General features: G+C 40.3%; 1 protein-coding gene across 1 annotated transcript in view; it reads right to left on the bottom strand.

Moving 5' to 3' along the window:
- Window positions 1–15,452, bottom strand: part of DNAH5 (dynein axonemal heavy chain 5) — a 134,011-nt gene extending 118,559 nt beyond the window's left edge. Inside the window, exon 1 of the mRNA XM_058023017.1 lies at window positions 15,348–15,452. Within this exon, the coding sequence (XP_057879000.1) occupies window positions 15,348–15,452 (105 nt within the window). The remainder of the gene's footprint in view (window positions 1–15,347) is intronic.
- Window positions 15,453–19,411: the final 3,959 nt, after the last annotated feature.

Genomic DNA, 19,411 nt, shown 5'->3' with positions numbered 1-19,411 from the left:
AGGCGCTGGGGAGACCTTCCAGCACCTACCATTTCCTAACAGGGGCCTGAAAAAAGGCTGGGAGGGCTTTTTACAATGGCATGGTAGTGATAGGACAAGAGGGAATGGCCTTAAACTGCAGGACAGCAGGCTCTTCACTGTGAGGGTGGTGAGGAACCGGCACAGGTTGCCCAGGGATCTGTGGATGCCCCAATCCTGGATGTGTTCAAGGCTGGCTGAAAGGGGCTCTGAACAATCTGGCCTAGTGGAAGGTGTCCCTGCCCATGGCAGAGGGGCTGGAACCAGTTGATCTTTGAAGTTCCTTCCAAAACCATTCTCTGATTCTATACTTATTTGCATGATATATGTGATTTCTAAAGTAAAAGCTCAACCCAACAGGCTCAACTTCACCCTGCAGCAATAAGTTATTTTTAAAAAATAAGGAGAAAAAAATCCTTACCTAAATCTCTTGAAAAACCAGCTAAAAATCATGGATCTTTTTCCTAAAATGCTATTATCATGGCAAATAACTTACAGATTCACAAAATTATAAGAATTATTTTACATCTCCAAAAGTTATCTAGACAGTCTTTTGCTCAGAGCAGGCCCCATTAGAGTGGGTTGTTCAGAGATGTTTGCAGATTTCATGTCTCTAAGGGTGGAAATTCTGCACCCTCTGGGGCTATATAACTGTGCCAAACATAACTTGACCATCCAGCATAAAGACTGTTCCCATCTAGCTGAAATCTGCCACATTCCAGTTTGTGTATGTTGGCTCTTATTACCACAAACCTTAACAAAGCATTAATCAAGGGTTCAGCTCTGTTGTCTCTCTACCCTCTCATTAGACAATTAAAGGCTGCAAGAAGATCTCCCCTTGGCCTTCCCTTCCTATGGCTAAACAAGCAGAGCTCTCTCAGTACCCACCACTGCTGCTTCCCAGTTTCCCACACAGCCATCCATCTCACCACAGAGGCAATCAGGCTGATCATGAATAATGTGACGCTTGTAAATCTACAATGGCTGCTCCCAGTCAGTTTCTTGGTGCTTCGTGTGCCGTGAAACACTTTCAGAACCGTTTGCCCCACAACCTTACTAGGAGCAGATGATTGGTGTGTCATTCCCAGGATCTTCCCTTATTTTCTCTTCATAGACAAGGGGATAGAGTCGTAAGCTGCACTAGGGGAGGTTTAGGTTGGACATCAGGAAGAATTTCTTCACAGAAAGGGTGACCAGACATTGGGAGGGGCTGCCCAGGGAGGTGAGGGAGTCACTGTCCCTGGAGGTGTTTAAGTGGGGGTGGCACTCAGTGCCACGATCTAGTTGACACAGTGGTGTTCAGTCACAGGTTGGACTTGATGATCTCAAAGGTCTTTTCCAATCCAATTGATTCTGTGACAGGTGCAACATATGTCTTTTTCTAGTTATCAAGAACCTCCCCAGATCATCGTGGCCTTTTGAAGACAGATGGGCCTCAAAATGACATTGGTTTCCCCTCTCAGGACCTTCAGGTGTTTATTATCTGCCCCATGGACTTCTAACTTCTATACAACCAATTGGCTTAAGTGCTCCCTAACACTCCCTGTGGTACCTTTGGCTACCACAGATAATCCCTCATTTTTGTTCACTATGCAAGGAGGCTTGAAGGTCTAAAAGAGCCAGAGGGCAAAGCCAGCTCATGAAAACTTATTTTAAAAAAGTCACTGAAAACTTCAGCCTTCCCATGTTCTTTGCTCCTTAGTTTCCTGTTCCCCTGAGCAGTCAGCCTACATTTTCTTGTGTTGTCACTGTACTTAAAAACAATATTGTCATTTCCCTTTGACCTCCTCAAAAGTTTGAACTCCAGCTGAGCTTCTTAACTCTATCTCTGTGAACTCAGGCATTGTGTCTATATCCTTCCTTGGCGGCCCTGATTCTATTTCATCCCTAGCTTCTAAGGAAGCTTGCATGTTTGCATTCATACCCTCTGTGTTCATCCGTGCTGGCCTCCTATAAGGTCTCCTCTTCCTTCTGTACATTGAATGGCCTGTCTGTGTGTTCCAATGATTTTACATTTGCAGGTTACATAGCTTTCTTCAGCCCTGTTTCCTACTAGGGAAGTCCTTCATGGGTTCCCACCAAATTCCCTCAAGAAATCAAAAATTTAAAGTTCTAAAGTCTAAGGTTCTTTCAGTGTTTTAAGCTTCACAATTTCATGATCCCCGCAGTTAAATCTTCTCTCAACTTGCCCATCTTCAATTAGTTTTCTTGTTTGTGAATGGCAAGCCTAACAGAGCATCTCTGTCAGCTCATTTATCATTTGTAAAAAGAAACAGTCTTCGAACTCCAGAAATCTCAGTCATTTAAGTAACTTGGAATGTGACATTTCTAGAATTAAAATGGCTGTCAATCATGACAAGGATTAATCTAACCCATGAAGGGAACCCATATATATGTTGATATCAAATAATCACAAATCATTACCTTACACAGGAACTCTCCTTGCAGCTGTAATATATCCTCAGAACCCTTGGGGCAGCCTGCATTTACAGTACTAGATTATACACTGATACTGGTTAGAGTCATTCAAAGATCATTGATGTTTATGGAATTTAACTTCCTGTGATTTTCCATCTCATTAAGTTAAAAAAAAGAAAATGGAAAATAATGAAGTGATTGAGACAGTGCTTAACTGCCATCATCAGGTCATTGCTGTCCTCGGGTCAAAAGTCAGACTTGCAGCAGAGCCACTTTAATTAATGCAACCAACCCAGACAGCCGAGAAGAAATCTTTTGGTCAAAAATTACATGCCAGACTCTTATAACCTCTACCTCTTCTTTGGCTTATAAGCCACAAAATCAAATAATGCCCAGCCTTAAATATAGTTTAGCTGATTTTGGCTTAAAATGCTATAAAAATACTGCTTTAGGGATTTGTTTTACATCCATTTTACATCCACTAGAGCATTAGATTAGATAGTGTATACTGGCTATGTAAACAGATCAAATAATCTAGGTCGGTTTTTTTCAGCCTTTTGACCAGAACAGTTCTTGCTGAGGCAGAGTTCCTTGTTCTATCCCAGTACCAGATTTGACTTTTAGAAACATTTTTATAACTTGGGCGGGAAAAAAAGGTTTTTTGCAGATTTTAACCAACTTTAAAACAAACTCCTCTTTTACCTTTATTTTACTGGTGATACACCATCAGATCTGTAATTCGCACTTTCTCTCCAGATGCTTCAGGAGTGCAAGATCAATTTTTAATAATTTAATTTATACATTAATGAGGATCTTGTATTATAAGTGAGAATTCTAAGAATAATTTTAGTCTGTCATATATCTCTGGCTAGCCTTGGCTCTGCTCTGCACCCAACAAGCATTAAGTCACATTTGGTGTGAATTACTGATGTGCAGACGAGTAAAAAACTATGAAGCACACAATCAACTGTGCTAGAGAAACACTTTTCAAACTAAAATAATGAGTTGTTGTACTATTTTAGGAATTATGAAAATTCATTTCACAATGTCAAGAGACTTTGTTTGTGTTCCAGTATCAAAATTAGTAAAAGGAGTAACATCAGGCTGGAGAGCAGTCACTAGCGGGGTCCTTCAGGTCTCCATCCCCACAGTGGGATGGGAAGAGGAGTGGCAGACGCTGCTCTCTCCTCTGTGGTGGCAAGTGACAGGACCCAAGGGAATGGCCTAAAGTGAGTAAGAGGAAGATTAGGCTGGATATCAGGAAAAGGTTTTTCACCCAGAGGGTGACTAAACCCTGCAACAGGCTCCCCAGGGCAGTGGCCACAGCACCAGCCTGACAGAGTTCAAGAAACATTTGGACAATGCTGTCAGGCACTTGATGTGACTCCTGAGGTGTTGTGAGTAGGAGCAGGAGTGAGATTCGATTATCCTGATGGGTCCCTTCCAACTCAGTGTATTCTATGATTCTATGGGTTTTTTGTTAGTGTTGCATTGCACGGTTTTGGCAACGAGAAGGTTCTTTTACTGTGGGAACTTATGATAGTTAGCTACCATCTAGTGGTTGAAAGCTGAAAGTGTCCGTGACTTTCATGGTTTTTTCACAAAATAGTCTATATAAAATTTGGCAATTGAAATATTCTTTACAGAGATGATCACTGACAAATCACAGATGAAAATCTACACTCACTGTAACTGCAGGAACTTAAAGAAAAGGATATTTGACTCTGCTGCATTCTCGTGATACAGCTACAATGCAAATAACCAGAGCTAAAGGTAGACATTACCTTGAACTGCTTTCAAAGTCAAATAACACTGGGGCTTTAATACCTTGAAGGCAAGTATTTTTAACTACTTTGCTGAGAAAAATTAAAACTTCAATATATTTAGTGATTTCCTGCACTAGTAGGCGCATGAATTGCTTGTCATTCCAAAAAATGCTTTTTGTCTTAAAATATCTAACAAGTGTACAATTTATCAGCCACCTAATATCTTCAGATCAAATATATTGAAAAAAAGGGGGCAAAAAAGAGAAAAAGAAAAGCTATCATAGCTGAAAACTACACTTCTAACTTACTTGAGGAGGTAACAGATATGACTAAGACTTTAACCATGTTACATTGCTATTTAACAGGGATGTTATGTGAAAGATAGCATTGCTTAAAGAGCTAGCCTACCATGTAGGAAGTCCTAGTGTAATTCCCTCTTCTGCTTTATGCAAAACATTTGTTCTTCAGGCTATGCTTGCATATTTGATAGACCAATAAAAAAAATAAAAATTAAAGATAAAACAATTATATAGTTGACAGATAAATAACTACCCTCTGTTTACCAGGACAAACAGGATGTGTGGATTTTATCAAATGAAGAGACATTTTTGCGAGGACAGAAAATTGCCATTCGGGTAACCATGGAAGTGATACATTTTCCAATTTTTTAAGGAGCTACAAAATCTCACACCTCAAACTTGCACACACTCTTTCCTATTTCAAATTATGTGGACATTGTGCCCATCAACTTAGCCAGCACAAAGATCAAAGGCAAAAATACCTTACCTCAGGATTTTCAAGCATCCCTAGCACCACTCAGACATTCCAATATCCCTAGAAAAGCAGACTAAAGAGAATGATAAATTCTCAGCATGCAACTGAAGACCAGGAAAGAAAAAAGGCCCAGATTCACTGGAAGATGAGAACACTCCTGAAAGTAAAGGAATGGTTTTGGAAGAAACAATTTGGATAAACTTTGTGGCTTTTACTCTTAAATATTAGTGAGGAGGTTTTAAACCTAGCCTGAGGAAATGTTATCAGGCCCTAAAGATCATCTGTTCTTAAAATCCATATCCACTTGTGTGAAGCACAGGGAGCTAATTATGTGATAAAGCAGAGGGCTCCACCAGTCACACTGCAAGCCATAGCAAAAGGCTGGACACTAAAAGGTTGTCATTTTGAACAAGGTAGGAGAAAACAGAAAACTAAAACAAGTACATAACTGCGTTTGCTTAAGCAGGAAAAGTCCTAGAAACAAAGTTGGAGGATCTGGGATACCATTTTTGAACTAAGAAACGGCTGTAACAATCGCACTAGAAACCACCAGAATAGCATAAGGAGGGTATCCATTGGTACTTTGTGCCATACATCAAGGTATTTACTACATAGGAAATATAGGAAAATGCACACTGGTTTAATAGAGTTCAGTGTTCAAACAAGTTAGAGAGTCAACCAGAGCCCAACAGCATAAAGTTTCAGTCACAAACAAGATAGACACTGCATATGATATTCCTGTCTGCCTAATTAGCCTGGAAGTATTGACTGTGACATGCTGACAGTGACAAGGGGTGTCCATGGCAGGGAACAGTATCAGTAAGTAACTTCAGCTGCATTCATATACACCTGGGAAACACCATTTTAGATTGCAATGCTGATACTAATTTTTTTAGACATCAATAATAGAAGGTTCATAATTCAAAAACACATGAGGCCTCAGTGCCTAAAAAGGCACAATATCAGATTCAAAATATTAGAGTTCAAATAAAACACCAAATGTAACAGCCTCACAGCTCTAGAGGCCCAGAGAACCTGGCTGGTGACAAGATGGCTTCTGATGATGCATCCCCACACTCCACCCAGGCCACACAGCAACCTGAGTGGTGCTAACACAGCATGAGAAAGAACAAGACTTTGCTGGAGAAGGAAGGCCAGGCTGGAGATGGAGCAGCACTTTTCTCTGGGAAGGAGCCACAACACACTACAGCACAAGTGCAGGAATGAGTGGCAGGACGTGGGCATGAACTACAACATGGGATTGAGACACCAGTGACCCCCAAACCCCTCCATTGCCTTTCCACAAAGGCCTGCACACGATAACTAACTAACTTAGAAAGAGAGAAACCTGTCCATTAAAAAGGTACTTTCCCAAGCTTGGGCAGTGCCCCCCAGGACCCTGGATGTCTCACTGGCAGACTGACACAGCTAGATCAATTCTTATCTGCTGGATTGATGCTAAAAGCAGAAGTGATGATCATTTTCTCTCTTTTTCTGTGTTGCTTTCTCTCTTTAATTTATCTCCTGCTCTTGAATTTTTCTTGCTTTTCCTCTTTCTTTTCCTTTACCTTCTCATTTTTTTCTTTAATGAATCTCTCCCTCTTTAAATTTGTCTGTCCCTGCTGCCACACTCTTTCATCCAAACCCCTGTTGGGTGTTAATATAGTAGGTCAGAGAATTACACACCAAATTCCATCCAATTGTGTAACGCACCAGTAAAATTTTCTAATTATTTGCAGACGCTCTTACATTTTTTTGTTCCTGTTGACCAAAGAGCATTTGTAAATCTTAGGTGCTTCCTTCCCCTTAAGGGTGGGTCATCACAACAGCACTAATAAAAGCTTTAGAAAAACCAATGCATCTTCAAACTGGAGAGTCAGTAAAAGAAGATAGAAATAACCAGTCAAAATAATTAAATCTTTGTAGACAATATGCAAACTATTTAAGAACACCATACTGAAAACAGAGTGCAATTGCACAGCTTCTACCATGGAAAAACTTGAGAAAAAGCATAAGCCAGTCAGCATAGCTAAAAAGTAGAGCAAAAGCCAGCAGGTATCCTCCAAAAAGCTGGAACAACAAAGATATGAAAAAAATCCAGATAAATTAAAACATGACAGCTTAGACAAAGATGCAATAAGGCAAGATGAAGCAGACTGAATAATAGCTGATAAGAAATACAAAGTGGTGATAATGAGGTCCCTGCCATGGTTCACCACAATAAGAGGAAATTTCCCACAATGTCTTCAAAAAAACATGGCATTGCAAGACTTGGAAGTGCTGGTGGGTGAGAGGCTGGACATGACCCAGCAGTGTGCTCTTGCAGCCCAGAGAGCCAAATGTGTCCTGGGCTGCTTCCAAAGCAGTGTGGGCAGCAGGGGAGGGAGAGAATTCTGCCCTCCTGCTCTTCTCTGGTGAGATCCCACCTGCAGTGCTCCACCCAGCCCAGGAAAGACATGGACCCGTTGGAGTGAGTCCAGAGGAGAGCCAGCAAGATTATTAGAGGGATGGAGCACCTGTCCTAAGGTGAAAGGCTGAGAAAATTGTGTTTGGTCAGCCTGGAAGAGAAAATGCTTAGAGGTGACTTAATTGTGGCCTTCCAGCACCTGAAGGGAGTTCACAAGACAAAGAGGGATGTTTCATAAGAGCATGTAGAAACAGAACAAGAGGAAATCAAGTCATACTGAAAGAGGTTAGATTTATATTAGATATTAGGAAGAAAATCTTTAGTGTGAGGAAGGTGAGACAACAGAAAAGATTGCCCAGAGAGGCTGTGGGTTCCCCATCCCTGGAGGCATTCAAGTCCAGGCTGAATGGGGCTTTGAGCAACCTGGTCTACTGGATGGTGTCCCTGCCCATGGCAAGGGGGGTGGAACTACATGGTGTTTAAGATTCCTTCTAAGTCAAATCATTCTATGATTCTATAAGAAAGCCATAGAAGAGTACTAAATTTGTATATATTTTTGCTGCAGAATTCAGTATTTTCTTCACAGAAACCACCCATTAAGGAGGCAATATATTGGGGCCAGGTAGGAGTTTATAAGCTAAAAAAGAAAAAAAAAAAAAAAAACTTGTTGTTTTTTTCTAAATGAATGAAAGTAATGCCTCAGATGGCTAGATGCCCAGAAATTGCAAAGGAACTCAGACAAAAGAGTAAAGCTTCTGAATGTGATATATACTCTGCATCAGTATCAGAGGACTGGGCTCTGGCTAATAAAATAAATGCACACCTTCAGGGGATAGTTGAATGAGAAACACCTGATGAGGAAGCCTTGGTAGGTAAAGTAACAGGCATTATATTAAAACATGTAATTAAGAGGCGGCTCAAATTATTTAATTTCCAAAGGAAAACCCAAAAATATTTTTGTGAAAGAGAGGAACACTCCTCATGAACTGCTGAGGTTCACTAAAGAGGTTAATAAGCATTAGTGTAAAGAAGATTGAGCTAAATTATATGGATTTGCAAATAAAGCTTTCAAAAAGATCAATTGTCAAGTGCTTTTAGGAAAAGCATAAGGGAAATGACCTTCAAAGATAGAGACTTGATTAAAGGTTGGAATGGAGAGGACAGGAAAAAAAATGAATAGTTAGATCTTAGAGGAACAGTTTTAAGGTATAAGTGGAGCGCTCCAGGCATCTGCACAGTCAGGTGAAAAAAGGAAAAGCTACAAGAGTGACATCTGCAGACAAAAGTATGTTATTCAAAGTAATAAGGATGAGCACAATGAATTACAGAAACTTCCAAGACTGAGCAACTATGATGTGTTCGAATGGCAAATGAAAATTCAGTGTAAGCAACTGGGAAAATAACAAATCTAAACCAAAATTCACATCAAAATTATGGTCTCTGAACTGATCATTACTACCATGAAGCCTATTTCTACCTTTGTGAGCAACTGGCTAACATATAGAAATTAGTAATCATCCTAATTTAAAAGTTCATGGTCATAACTAGTTAAAATTTCCCTATTTAATATAGCCTAAGACAAATGCACAGTCTAAAAACACAAAAGATTACTGGAGACAAGTTTTTAAAAACATTTCAATTTTAACATATTAGATGATGAAATAGAAATTTGTGCAACTTCTATCACTATAAAGGTCAAAAAACTTACTTGTACTTTTTCTAGATCAGCATGGGAGTCTGGGCAAACTCATTATTTATGTCATTTATCACTTTCTAAGGCAGTAAATACTTTTACAGATGTTAACTACTTTCTACAAGCTGTTTTGTTATCCTTTTAAGTGAAGGTAGTGATGTTTGCAGTTGTTTGTATTTTCTGTTCCACTGCCCTTTATTTACTTTAGTTGGAAGGGGATTCAGCAGCACAAGCCTTAAAGACATATGCCTGATTTTTTTTTCTGCTATGCATGCCACATAAGTAAATCATTAACTAAAAGCTTGGTTGTACCTGAGATGTTTCTGAGTAGCTTAGCACTAATAACAAAATGTCCACTTGGGTAATTTGTTTTCCATGGAATAGGCCCCCCCAAAAAAAATTGTCAATTAAGAGTTCACCCTTTTTTTGTTAAATATCAGACAAGTCCTTTGATTCAGGTCCTGTGAGTTGTTCCATGTCCCAAAACTATCCTAACTTTAGTTGCCAGCACCAAAGGAACACCTGGATCCACACAGAAGCAACTGATCAGATATGAAATATGTTCTTCCCTTTTAGCAATATTAACATTTGAAGGGGTCTATTGCTGTGCTGAATTGAAGCTTTTTCACCACACTAATTTACAGTTTTTTAGAGTTGTTCAGACACAGCTGAACTAAACTGCTCTGCAGCTTTTTAAATCTCCATTCACAGGTGCACTGAGCTCACAGGAGTAACTCCTCTGACCTACAGGTCATTAGGAAAGCACTTCCTATGCTCCAGAGACAGAAGCCAGCTCTGCAGCTGAGACATGATGTACTCATACTAAGTGATAGAATCATTTTGGGTGAAAAAAACTTTAAGGTACAGTCCAATCATAAAAGTTTGACCATATAGCGAACAGGATGTAAGTAACTTGTGCACTACATATCTATGGCATTAAAGATTTTAATAAAAAGGTATTTCCATTGTACTTACTGTTATACACAATATATTCATTAAAACAGTTCAGCAGCTATGCTGAGCTTGCTGTTTTGTTTTTTTTTTTCCAGTCACCTAGAAGTTATTTAAACCTCCAGCAGTCCTTTAGACCACTCTTACCAGTCTTAGTTTGATGTGTGCCTACCAGACCATCTTTGAAAAGAGCTAGATGTATTAAGTAAAAGCAGAAGTTGCATGGCACTTCTTCCACAGTAACTCAGGAAGAGATATTTGTCCAGCTGCGTTAGAAACTCATACAAGAAGTCTTCAGTTTGAAAACATTGAAAGTAAAATGTCTTTTGTTTTCTCTCCCTCCTCTAATTTACTAATATATGCACAACTAAAGGAAATTAAATTCTTCCACACATAGATTTCAAAATGTAGAAAATGATGGGGGAAGTGTTTTATTTGTAAGGTTATGACATTTTAAATTAATATTTACTTCCAAGTGGTCTTTAAGAATGCCTTACTCATTTTTCAGTCTATTGGGCTTATTTACCACCAAACAAGATTCCATTTAATGAATTTTTACTTACTCATTGCCTTAAAATTTAAGTTTGATAAAAATTTAATTAAACAGAGCTGCAGAACTCAAGTACATTTAATTCACGATACCCAGTTCTTTCACTAATAACAAAAAGCACCCACTTGGCAATTTTTAATAGTAGCATGAAAAACATACTGCTTGCCAACCAGCCAATGTAGTGGTGTTGGCGTTCATACCAGCTCTTTTTCTCTGGAGAAATAAAAAGGTAATAAGCAAAGCCATAGATTTCTATTTCTTTTCCACACTGTAATTTTTTTCCTCCTCTCTTCTTAGTCTTTCATTCTTTCTCAAACCAGTCATCCTCTAACAAGGCACTTCCCTATGCTCTGCATTTAGAGACTACTACATTTAGAGACTTTTTTTTTATTGACTGATTAACCTAAGATTTAGATTACTACCTTTAATGGATCTCTGGAGGCTCTCCCCTAACAAACCATTGTATTGGGACTATCAAGACTTCTCTTTCACTTAGGACTTCCAGTGCCTTTTTCCCCAACCATGATCCCATGATTGCAATATAGCAAGCTGGGGCAGGGGGAAGGTAATATCCAAACCTCTTTATTAATATTTTTCTTAAGATTTAAAATTACTTGAAATTGAATACTGTTGTAACAGTGCTCCTGAGAAAACAAAGATTTCAAAAGCTTTTCCCAAAAGTTACTGCATTGTCTGCATGTGGCTAAACCAACACTCTTGAAAACTCTGCTTCTCAGCTTTTAGCAGGAATTCCCTCTTCACTACAGTTAAACAATTGTCCAGAGGCCTGTTCATATCACCTGGGAGGGATATAAAACAACCTCACCACAGGTGAAGGTTAAGCTCACTGTTTTGTTGAGACTGTTACAGTCCCTTCATGTATTTCAGTAGATTTAAACTTCAGCTTTTAAATTCCAACAAATCCGAAAACATCCTATGGTATGGTACTTTCAGGTGCTTTCACCTCAATAACACCAAAGGCTTACAGTTCTGTAGTCTTGCACTCAAGCTGTTTTCCAGAACCTCTGTGGGTAGGTTTTTTTTCCCTTTGCTGTTCTGGTGCTAATACTCTTATGTTGTTTTTCCCTATGGCCTGCACCTACAAACCCCTCAAGTGCTGTTGCCGTGTTCATAGGAAGTCATTCCCTCCAGCAAAAGGATCACCCTTCCTCACTTCCTCCTTTCTTTGCTTTTTGTCTTTGAAGATTTTAGTTTACATTAGAAAAAGCCAAACATAATGCATAACAGAGTAGAAAATAGTCATAGAGATGCTTGATAACTATTACTGGATAACGTGGGTGCAAAGAGATTTAAAAACCAGTAAGCAGCATTTACATTTGATTGGCATACTCCAATAAGAAGAAATAATAGGGAGTTTGGACAAGTCCCAAGGAAAAGACAGTGCCTAGTATCACTCCTAATCCTTATTGCTGCCACATGCTGCACTGCGGGCATAGACAGACCAGTCTAAGGGGATGCTGAGCAGGCATCCATCACCTGGCCACACTGGGGGAGAGCACTCTCACTCTCTCCCCCACCATTCTGCTGGCTTTTACATTTCCCTCAAAAAATAAATCTTACATCTTTCCAGCCAGCAAATGCCATCAGCTAAAAATCCTGCTAATAAATCCTCACAGAAAGATCTTCGTACTTATACATCCTTTGTACACACACAGCATTTCATAGGAAACCAAGAGTAAAAGAAATTATTTAATACAAAGGAGTTCTGTACTTCTTGGCCCGATTTATATTAATAAACAGTTCACCACATACAATAAGCATTCTTCTTGAAGAGGTCAAAAACTTCCAAAAGAGAAAACAATTCAGAGCAGGAAGAAGGGAAGTTTTAATTCCTTATTAAACTCAAGATCACTAGAAATAGATTTGAGAAATCTCAATTTCCACATTTTACATTTTTGCACCTTAAAACATACCAAATGAAGTTAATGAGAGGCAGAATGCATGTTATTTTCTCCATGCTAGATATTTAAAATGCTTTTGGCCTATAGATTTTTAGGAATAAAATGGTAAAGCAGGAGAAACTACGGACTCAAACTTCTGGCACCTGATCACACAACCAAGTTATGATCTCATAATCCCTTAGCAGCTGGAGCTTGAATACTCCACCCTCTCTTATCTGCTAAACAAAGCACTTCTTTTCCATAGTAAAAATCTGATTTTTTCTTTAAATTTTTAGTGTTCATGGAACACTGTGTTCCATGCTGTGGGAAAACCTGGTATATTTTCTTTTGAAAACTATTATCTAAAATACAAAGGCTTGAGTCATATATTTCAGTCAAAAAATCCCAGGTTCTTCCTCATTCTGATAATAGAAGTGAAGTCATTTAAGTTAGTCTAGAATTTGCAATTTAGACCATTCTTCAACCTGCTATAACAACAATTATATTTATAGGTGCTACAACAACAATATGGTAATCACAAATGGAATGGGAAACTATGATTTGGTGCACAGATTAGAAGACACAGCTCCAAAATCAGCAACATGAAGGATTTATTGCTGCAAGAATCTGAAGTTTCTAATACTTTTCATACAACATACTAATGCCTCTTCTTTTTTTTGTCATAATACTTTAGCAGAGTCTTCAGCTTTTCCAGGTGCTCTGAATGCTTCCACCATCCTGACAGAGGGCACCTCCTTTGTGTTCTCTCAGCCAAGCAGCAAAGACACCTGATTTGAGTACAAATAGAATAGGTACCTGAGGGCAAACTGTACTCAAAATAGTAAGTTAAGAGGGTTGAGGGTTTTTGTCCTGCAATAGTCTCCAAAAAGTCTTCTGTAACTCAGCCTGCCTTTCCTTAATCTTAGACAATATAGGGAATGTCAAGTGCCTCTCTCTGCACTTAACCTTTTTGTTCACTTTTTAATCCAGTTCCCCTAATACCCTGTGTGCTGGGTTTGGAAGAGGTAAATTTCTCCCTAGTAACTGGTACGGGGCCATGTTTTGGAATTCTGCAGGAAGCAGTGTGTCGCAGATATCTTTTCATTAAAAATCCTTTCCTTAAGATCTTTTCCTCCTGAGAAGTTGAGAGGCCTCAGGGACAAAATGTAAACAATGGTTATCTGCTGCTGTGGAATGCAACAGGTGCATCTGTGATTGGTCTCCTATGAGGCATCTGCCTTTGTTATCATTCTTTTCTTTTCTATTCTTAGCTTAGCTAGCCTTCTGAGATGAAACCTTTCCTTCTATTCTTTAGTATAGTTTTAATGTAATATATATCATAAAATAATAAATCAAGTCTTCTGAAACATGGAGTCAGATCTACATCTCTTCCCTCATCCTATGACCCCTGTGACCACCGTCACAGCAGTGCTGATGATTCATGGACATTTCAGTCACTGCTTAGCCAGCACCAAGGCTTTCTTACCCCACCAATAAAAGGCTCAGGGGGCATAAGAAGTTGTGAGGGCACACAGCCTCAGCATCTGACTCAAGGGGTATGCCAGACTACAAAGCATCATCCTGAGTTTGTAAAGCGGGGGGAGAAGGAGAAAGGGGGGACATTCAGAGAAATGGTGTTTGCCTTCCCAAGTCACATTGCATGAGATGGAGCCTCCAGGAAGTGGTGAATGCACTTCTTAACCTGCTTTGCTTGCATGCAGGACTTTATTTTCCTTATTAAACTGCTTTTATCTCAACCCATCTCACTTTTAGTCTAATACTCTTCCCCCATTCCAGTGCAAGGAGAGATGTAAGTGAGCTGTTGTATGGGCCTTATTTGCCAGCTGGGTTAAACCATGACACCCTGCAATCTCCTGGGTACCACAGGAACACAGCAACACGGGAGGCACACTGTTATTTCCCTGAACTATGGGTGTTCTGTCCCTGTTGTGCAGTTAAACTGGACCAGCTGCAGCCTTTCATCATGAGCAGTTCCACTGCACAGAGTCAGAAGGTTGCTATTGCTATCTCATTACTATCTCTTTCACTGTGGTTCAACCCCAGGTCCCCACTCCAACACCTCCTTCAGGTATTTTGAATATCTATTCACAAACCTAAAAGCAAAACCAGTTATTTGCCAATAACCAAGCATTTCCCTTTACATAACTTTAGCAGTAGAGGAAGTATAGATTGCAAATTTTCACATGACATAAACAAATGCCAAAACCTATTGAATTCCACTGAAGTGGCAATAATGCAAATTTATACAGTTATCCTGTGTCATGGAGATATTTTTTGAAAAATTCTTTTGCTAGGATTTTTTCTCCTGAGAAGCTGAGAGGCCTCAGAAACGAAATGTAAACAATGGTTATCTGCTGCTGTGGAATGCAACAGGTGCATCTGTGATTGGTCACACGTGGTTGTTTCTAATTAATGGCCAATCACAGTCCAGCTGTCTTGGACTCTCTGGTCAGTCACAAGATTTTATTATCATTCCATTCTTTTCTATTGCTTGCTAGCCTTCTGATTAAATCCTTTCTTCTATTCTTTCAGTATAGTTTTAATATATCATTTTCTTTTAATGTAATATATATCATAAAATAATAAATCAGCCTTCTGAAACAAGGAGTCAAGATTCTCATCTCCTCCCTCATCCTGGGACCTCTGCAAACACCACCACAATCCTGGGCTATACATGAGCAGCCTATGCCTTCCAACCATGTCAGAGAGGAATTGGCTCCTCGGTGCTAAATCAAACCTTTCTGGAAAAAGCACAACTGCCAGTGCCTGCTTAACACACGCTCACAGTAAAAAGCTGCAATTGTTGCTGAGCAACCAGAGCTGTGCTATGGCTGAGTCCCCAGCTTACCATCTCTGCTGCACGTTCAGAGTGGAGGGGGCTGGACACAAGGCTCTGTAGCTGCTGGCTGTTAAATTTTTTCTGCTTCTGTGGCACACAATTGTTATTTGTCATGAAGCGTCATCATTCTGTTGTGTTTGGAGTACAACACATTATCTGATCTAGGTTAAGTGACAGAGGTCTTCCTTATTTGTAAATCTTCTGAATATTAATTGTAATGGTGAAATACTCCTTCGTTACCAGTCACAGTTCCTTAGAAATGCTCCTTGTGTCTATCAAGCAGTTTGAAATATTATTTGGCTACTGAAAACTGAAACCACCAAGGACCCATGACATTCTTTTAACCAGTCACAGCTTGATTATGCCTGAAAAAAAAATCCTTCTTTTCCTTTTAAACATATGATGTCACATTTTATCCAAATATATTTGGCAAATGGAATCCATTTATTTATGGAAAATGAAATGAAATTAAATACATTTATGGAATGTATTTATTGCGCATTCATCCCTGTATTCCAAACAAAACAACATCATTTGGCTTCTGTTTTCTTTTCATTAGAAAAGCTACTAGACAATTCATTAACTCTACACATAGTTCTCATGCTACTGCATCAATTCCTCTCTCCATTGCTGCATGTTCTCTAATTTCTGGTAGTATCCTACTGGTGATGAAAACAAAAGACAGCTGTTTGTCCATCTGTTAGCAGGTTAGCCATCAGCCTTTGCTAAGCTTACTTCAGCCACCTTACAGTACAGTAACATCCTGTTTCATGCAATTTGCTTCATGCTTTGACATTCAGAATCAGTATTCAGGGGTTTCTGCCAGCAGCAAGCAAGTGGATACTTCTAAATCTGATTAAATATGGCAAATCATTGCTTAAAAATTTACAAGCTCAAAAGTCAGAAAATTTATCTCTTCACTGAACATTGAAGAAGCACTTCCATCTTTTCATCTACTTTTTCTTTCCAGTTCCCACACCTTAACCATCTCTCCTTGCAATTTTGCATGCATCCTCAGAAAAATACACAGAAAAATCATGTAACTTCCAGCTCCTGTTCATTCTGATGTATATTGCTGAGTGCAGGATTTTTCTTAGCAAAGACTTGCAGGGTTGTCATGGCCTCTTCCATATATTGTTTCAGAAAAGAAACACTAATAAAATTGAAGAATTGTTTTCCATCAGGGCAATACCAAAATCATGGCATATAGAATAAGGCTGAAGTTGAATCTTTTACTGGCAAGGAAAGCATTTTATTTCTTTTCTCTTAAAGTTATTGCCAAACAGCTGTCACAGTCCTAAACCTTTTCATATGTTTTCACTGACAAATCAAATGTTTTTCCCTGTTTACACTTCTGGTATTGAACAATTATTAGTGTTCTAATTTTGTTTCCCTGGGAAACTGCCAATACCTGAGAGATGTTTGTTACATACTTCCCGTTATTATTTTAAAAATCCAATATATATCCACTGAGGAGGCAGTGGAAAGGGGATCTGCCTTTCCACATGGGCTACTGCACCTGAACATCCCAAAACTTAACGCGGAATTTATAAGGTTAACAATTATAACAGCCTGCTTATTAAAAACTCCTATTAAGGCAAGTTACACTACCCAAGAGTAACAGAGCTACTTTATTGTCCTTAGTGGTTGAACTGTGAATGGCTCAAGTGTAGAAGAAGTTCTCTTTTATCTCTGTCTTCCTCCATTCCCTGCAAAACATAGGCTGCTAAAATGTAGGAGGACATTTGGACACTTATGGTTATTGGAAAGGTACATCATCAAGCCACATCCTATAAAAGAGGAAAAAAAAAAAAACAAGGCACAGATTGCTTACTAATATGGATTTCATACTCAAGTTGCACAAAAGAAAGTTTCTAGCACATGAAAGTGTAAAATGATACATGTAATCAAGCTATCAATTTTTTAAAAAAGTTTATATTCATCATCTCATATCCACAAAAGCTAAAGGAAAAAGTAGGAGTCAAATTCTGACCTGAATAATACTATTATTAAAATTCAAATGAATGTTAATAAGAAAGAGTGGCTTCATTTTTATCACTAGTTTCACATATCAAATACCTAATTAATTACATTTTAATTAACCTGTTGTAAACCAAATAATATCTTTTTATGAAAGTTTAATATATACTCTAGATTATATTAACATAGCATTGAACTGACTCTCTTTGCTTGAAATTTTTAAGTTTTGGCAGGACAGCCACTCTGGTAAACAAGTAATTCTTGTAAGAGATAAGAACAACTACTTTTAAGTACGCAATTGTACAGAAATAGCAGCTCAAATACATCTGGTAACTATTGCAAAATTTAATAATGAGGGGCATTTGCATTGCTTTAGCATTATGGGAATCCATACGGAATCCCAACTCTCCCTAGCATCTATGAACCACACACCCCCTCCAGGAAAAGGCAATCAAGTTAGCTCCCCTCAATAGTGAATGACCATACTGGAAACTTCTCTGCTTGTAGATACATCGAGGACTCAGCCAAAGCAAAGGAGAAACAAATAGTTTACAAGAAACAGTTTTATTAACTGTGCTAATCCTGGAAATAATGTTGAAGCCTGTTTCGACTCAACAAAGCTAGTAATAAACTAACTATCAGAGTGGAGCTGAAAGGATCAGACTTCCAGTGTGATGCAGGAAACGGGAATTTGCACGATTCCTTTCCTTCACTGGAGGACTTAAGAACATCCTATGACGCTGGTACTCATGAAGACACCCTGCTTCACTGCTTTCGTAGGTGAAGTCTTGTCACAAGACAAATAATTGCCATTAGAAACACCTGCCCTCATCAAGACGCAGCAGCGCTTAGTTCGTGTATGAGCAGCAAAAGTTTGAATTTCAGCACAGATGAAAACACCTCCGAGGAGGAGCCAAACTGCGCCGGCCTGTCCCCAGTTCTGAGCGCACCCCTCAGCAGGGCAGAGGGAGAAGCGGCGACCGCCGTCCCTCACAGCGCGGGTCCGCGCCCTCTCCTCGCACACCTTGGGAACAAAAGGTCCCGAAAGTGTGCCTTGGGAAGAAAGGCACCGGCACAGCCGCTCCATAGAGATCCCTTTCCCACAGCTCCCTTTCCCACGCAGGCTGCCCACGCTGGACTTCCCCAGCCTTTGTGGGTCGCCTGCCCCGGGGCTCCCGGCGGCGGCCGCGCTCCCTCCCTCCGTCCCTGCCTCGGTGCTCTCAGCTCCCGCCCGCCGCCCCGGGCGTCCCCGCCGTGCCCGCACCTGCAGCGAGTCCGCTCCGCGCTCCTCCGGCCGTGCCCGGGGCCCCGGGCGGGCGGCAGCGACCACGGCCGGGCCCCGCGGCTGCCCCGCCGCCGCCGCCGCCTCCATCGCCCGCCCTGGTTGCCGTGGCGAGGGCTCCTGCCGCCCGAGGGGCGCTTTCTGAACCTCCCCTGCCCGCCCGAGGCCAGCGCGCTCCCCATGGAAACGGGCTGCGGTGCCTGGGAGATGCCGCGCACGGCCGCACCGACGCCAGAGCCCGCAGCGGGACCGACGCCAGAGCCCCCGGCGAAAACACCCTCCGACTGCCCAGGGTGTCACCCCTTGATACCGCCATAAAAGCTGAAAACTTGTACCAGGTACAGCACTAAAATACTTCAGACACAGTGAGATGATCTTACCTTTAACATCTCCTTCTCAGGAGCTCCCAAACGTTCGCGTTTGTGCAGCCCTCGCACCTGGCACGTCTGAGGGAGGCAGGAGAATTCAAAGTTCCAAATGCCATTATTTTAACTGCTTGGCAAAAGAGCGACGAAATTTAATACAGCTGGGTGCTACAGGTGCACATCTTTCTGCTAATTGGATAACGCAGCGAGGGTTGCCCTCTTAAATGACCAGAGAAACTCCTGGCTATCAGGTTTCCTGCACTCCTCGCTCCCAGAAGGTAGCAGTGAAAATAAAGAGCTTGCTGACACCCCATTAGACACGCTGATCATTGATGCATAAATCAGATTCCAAAGGTGTTCATAAATGAATCCATCCCCAAGAAAATCTCTTCCTCCTCAGCTTCTGCCAAAAGATAAGATACAAATCAGGGTGGTAATTGCACTTC

The sequence above is a fragment of the Melospiza georgiana genome, chromosome 1 (assembly GCF_028018845.1).
Source record: "Melospiza georgiana isolate bMelGeo1 chromosome 1, bMelGeo1.pri, whole genome shotgun sequence".
In the NCBI taxonomy this organism is placed as follows: Eukaryota; Metazoa; Chordata; class Aves; order Passeriformes; family Passerellidae; genus Melospiza; species Melospiza georgiana.
The sequence above is the reverse complement of the archived record's forward strand: the minus strand, read 5'-3'. Positions and strand labels throughout refer to the sequence as shown.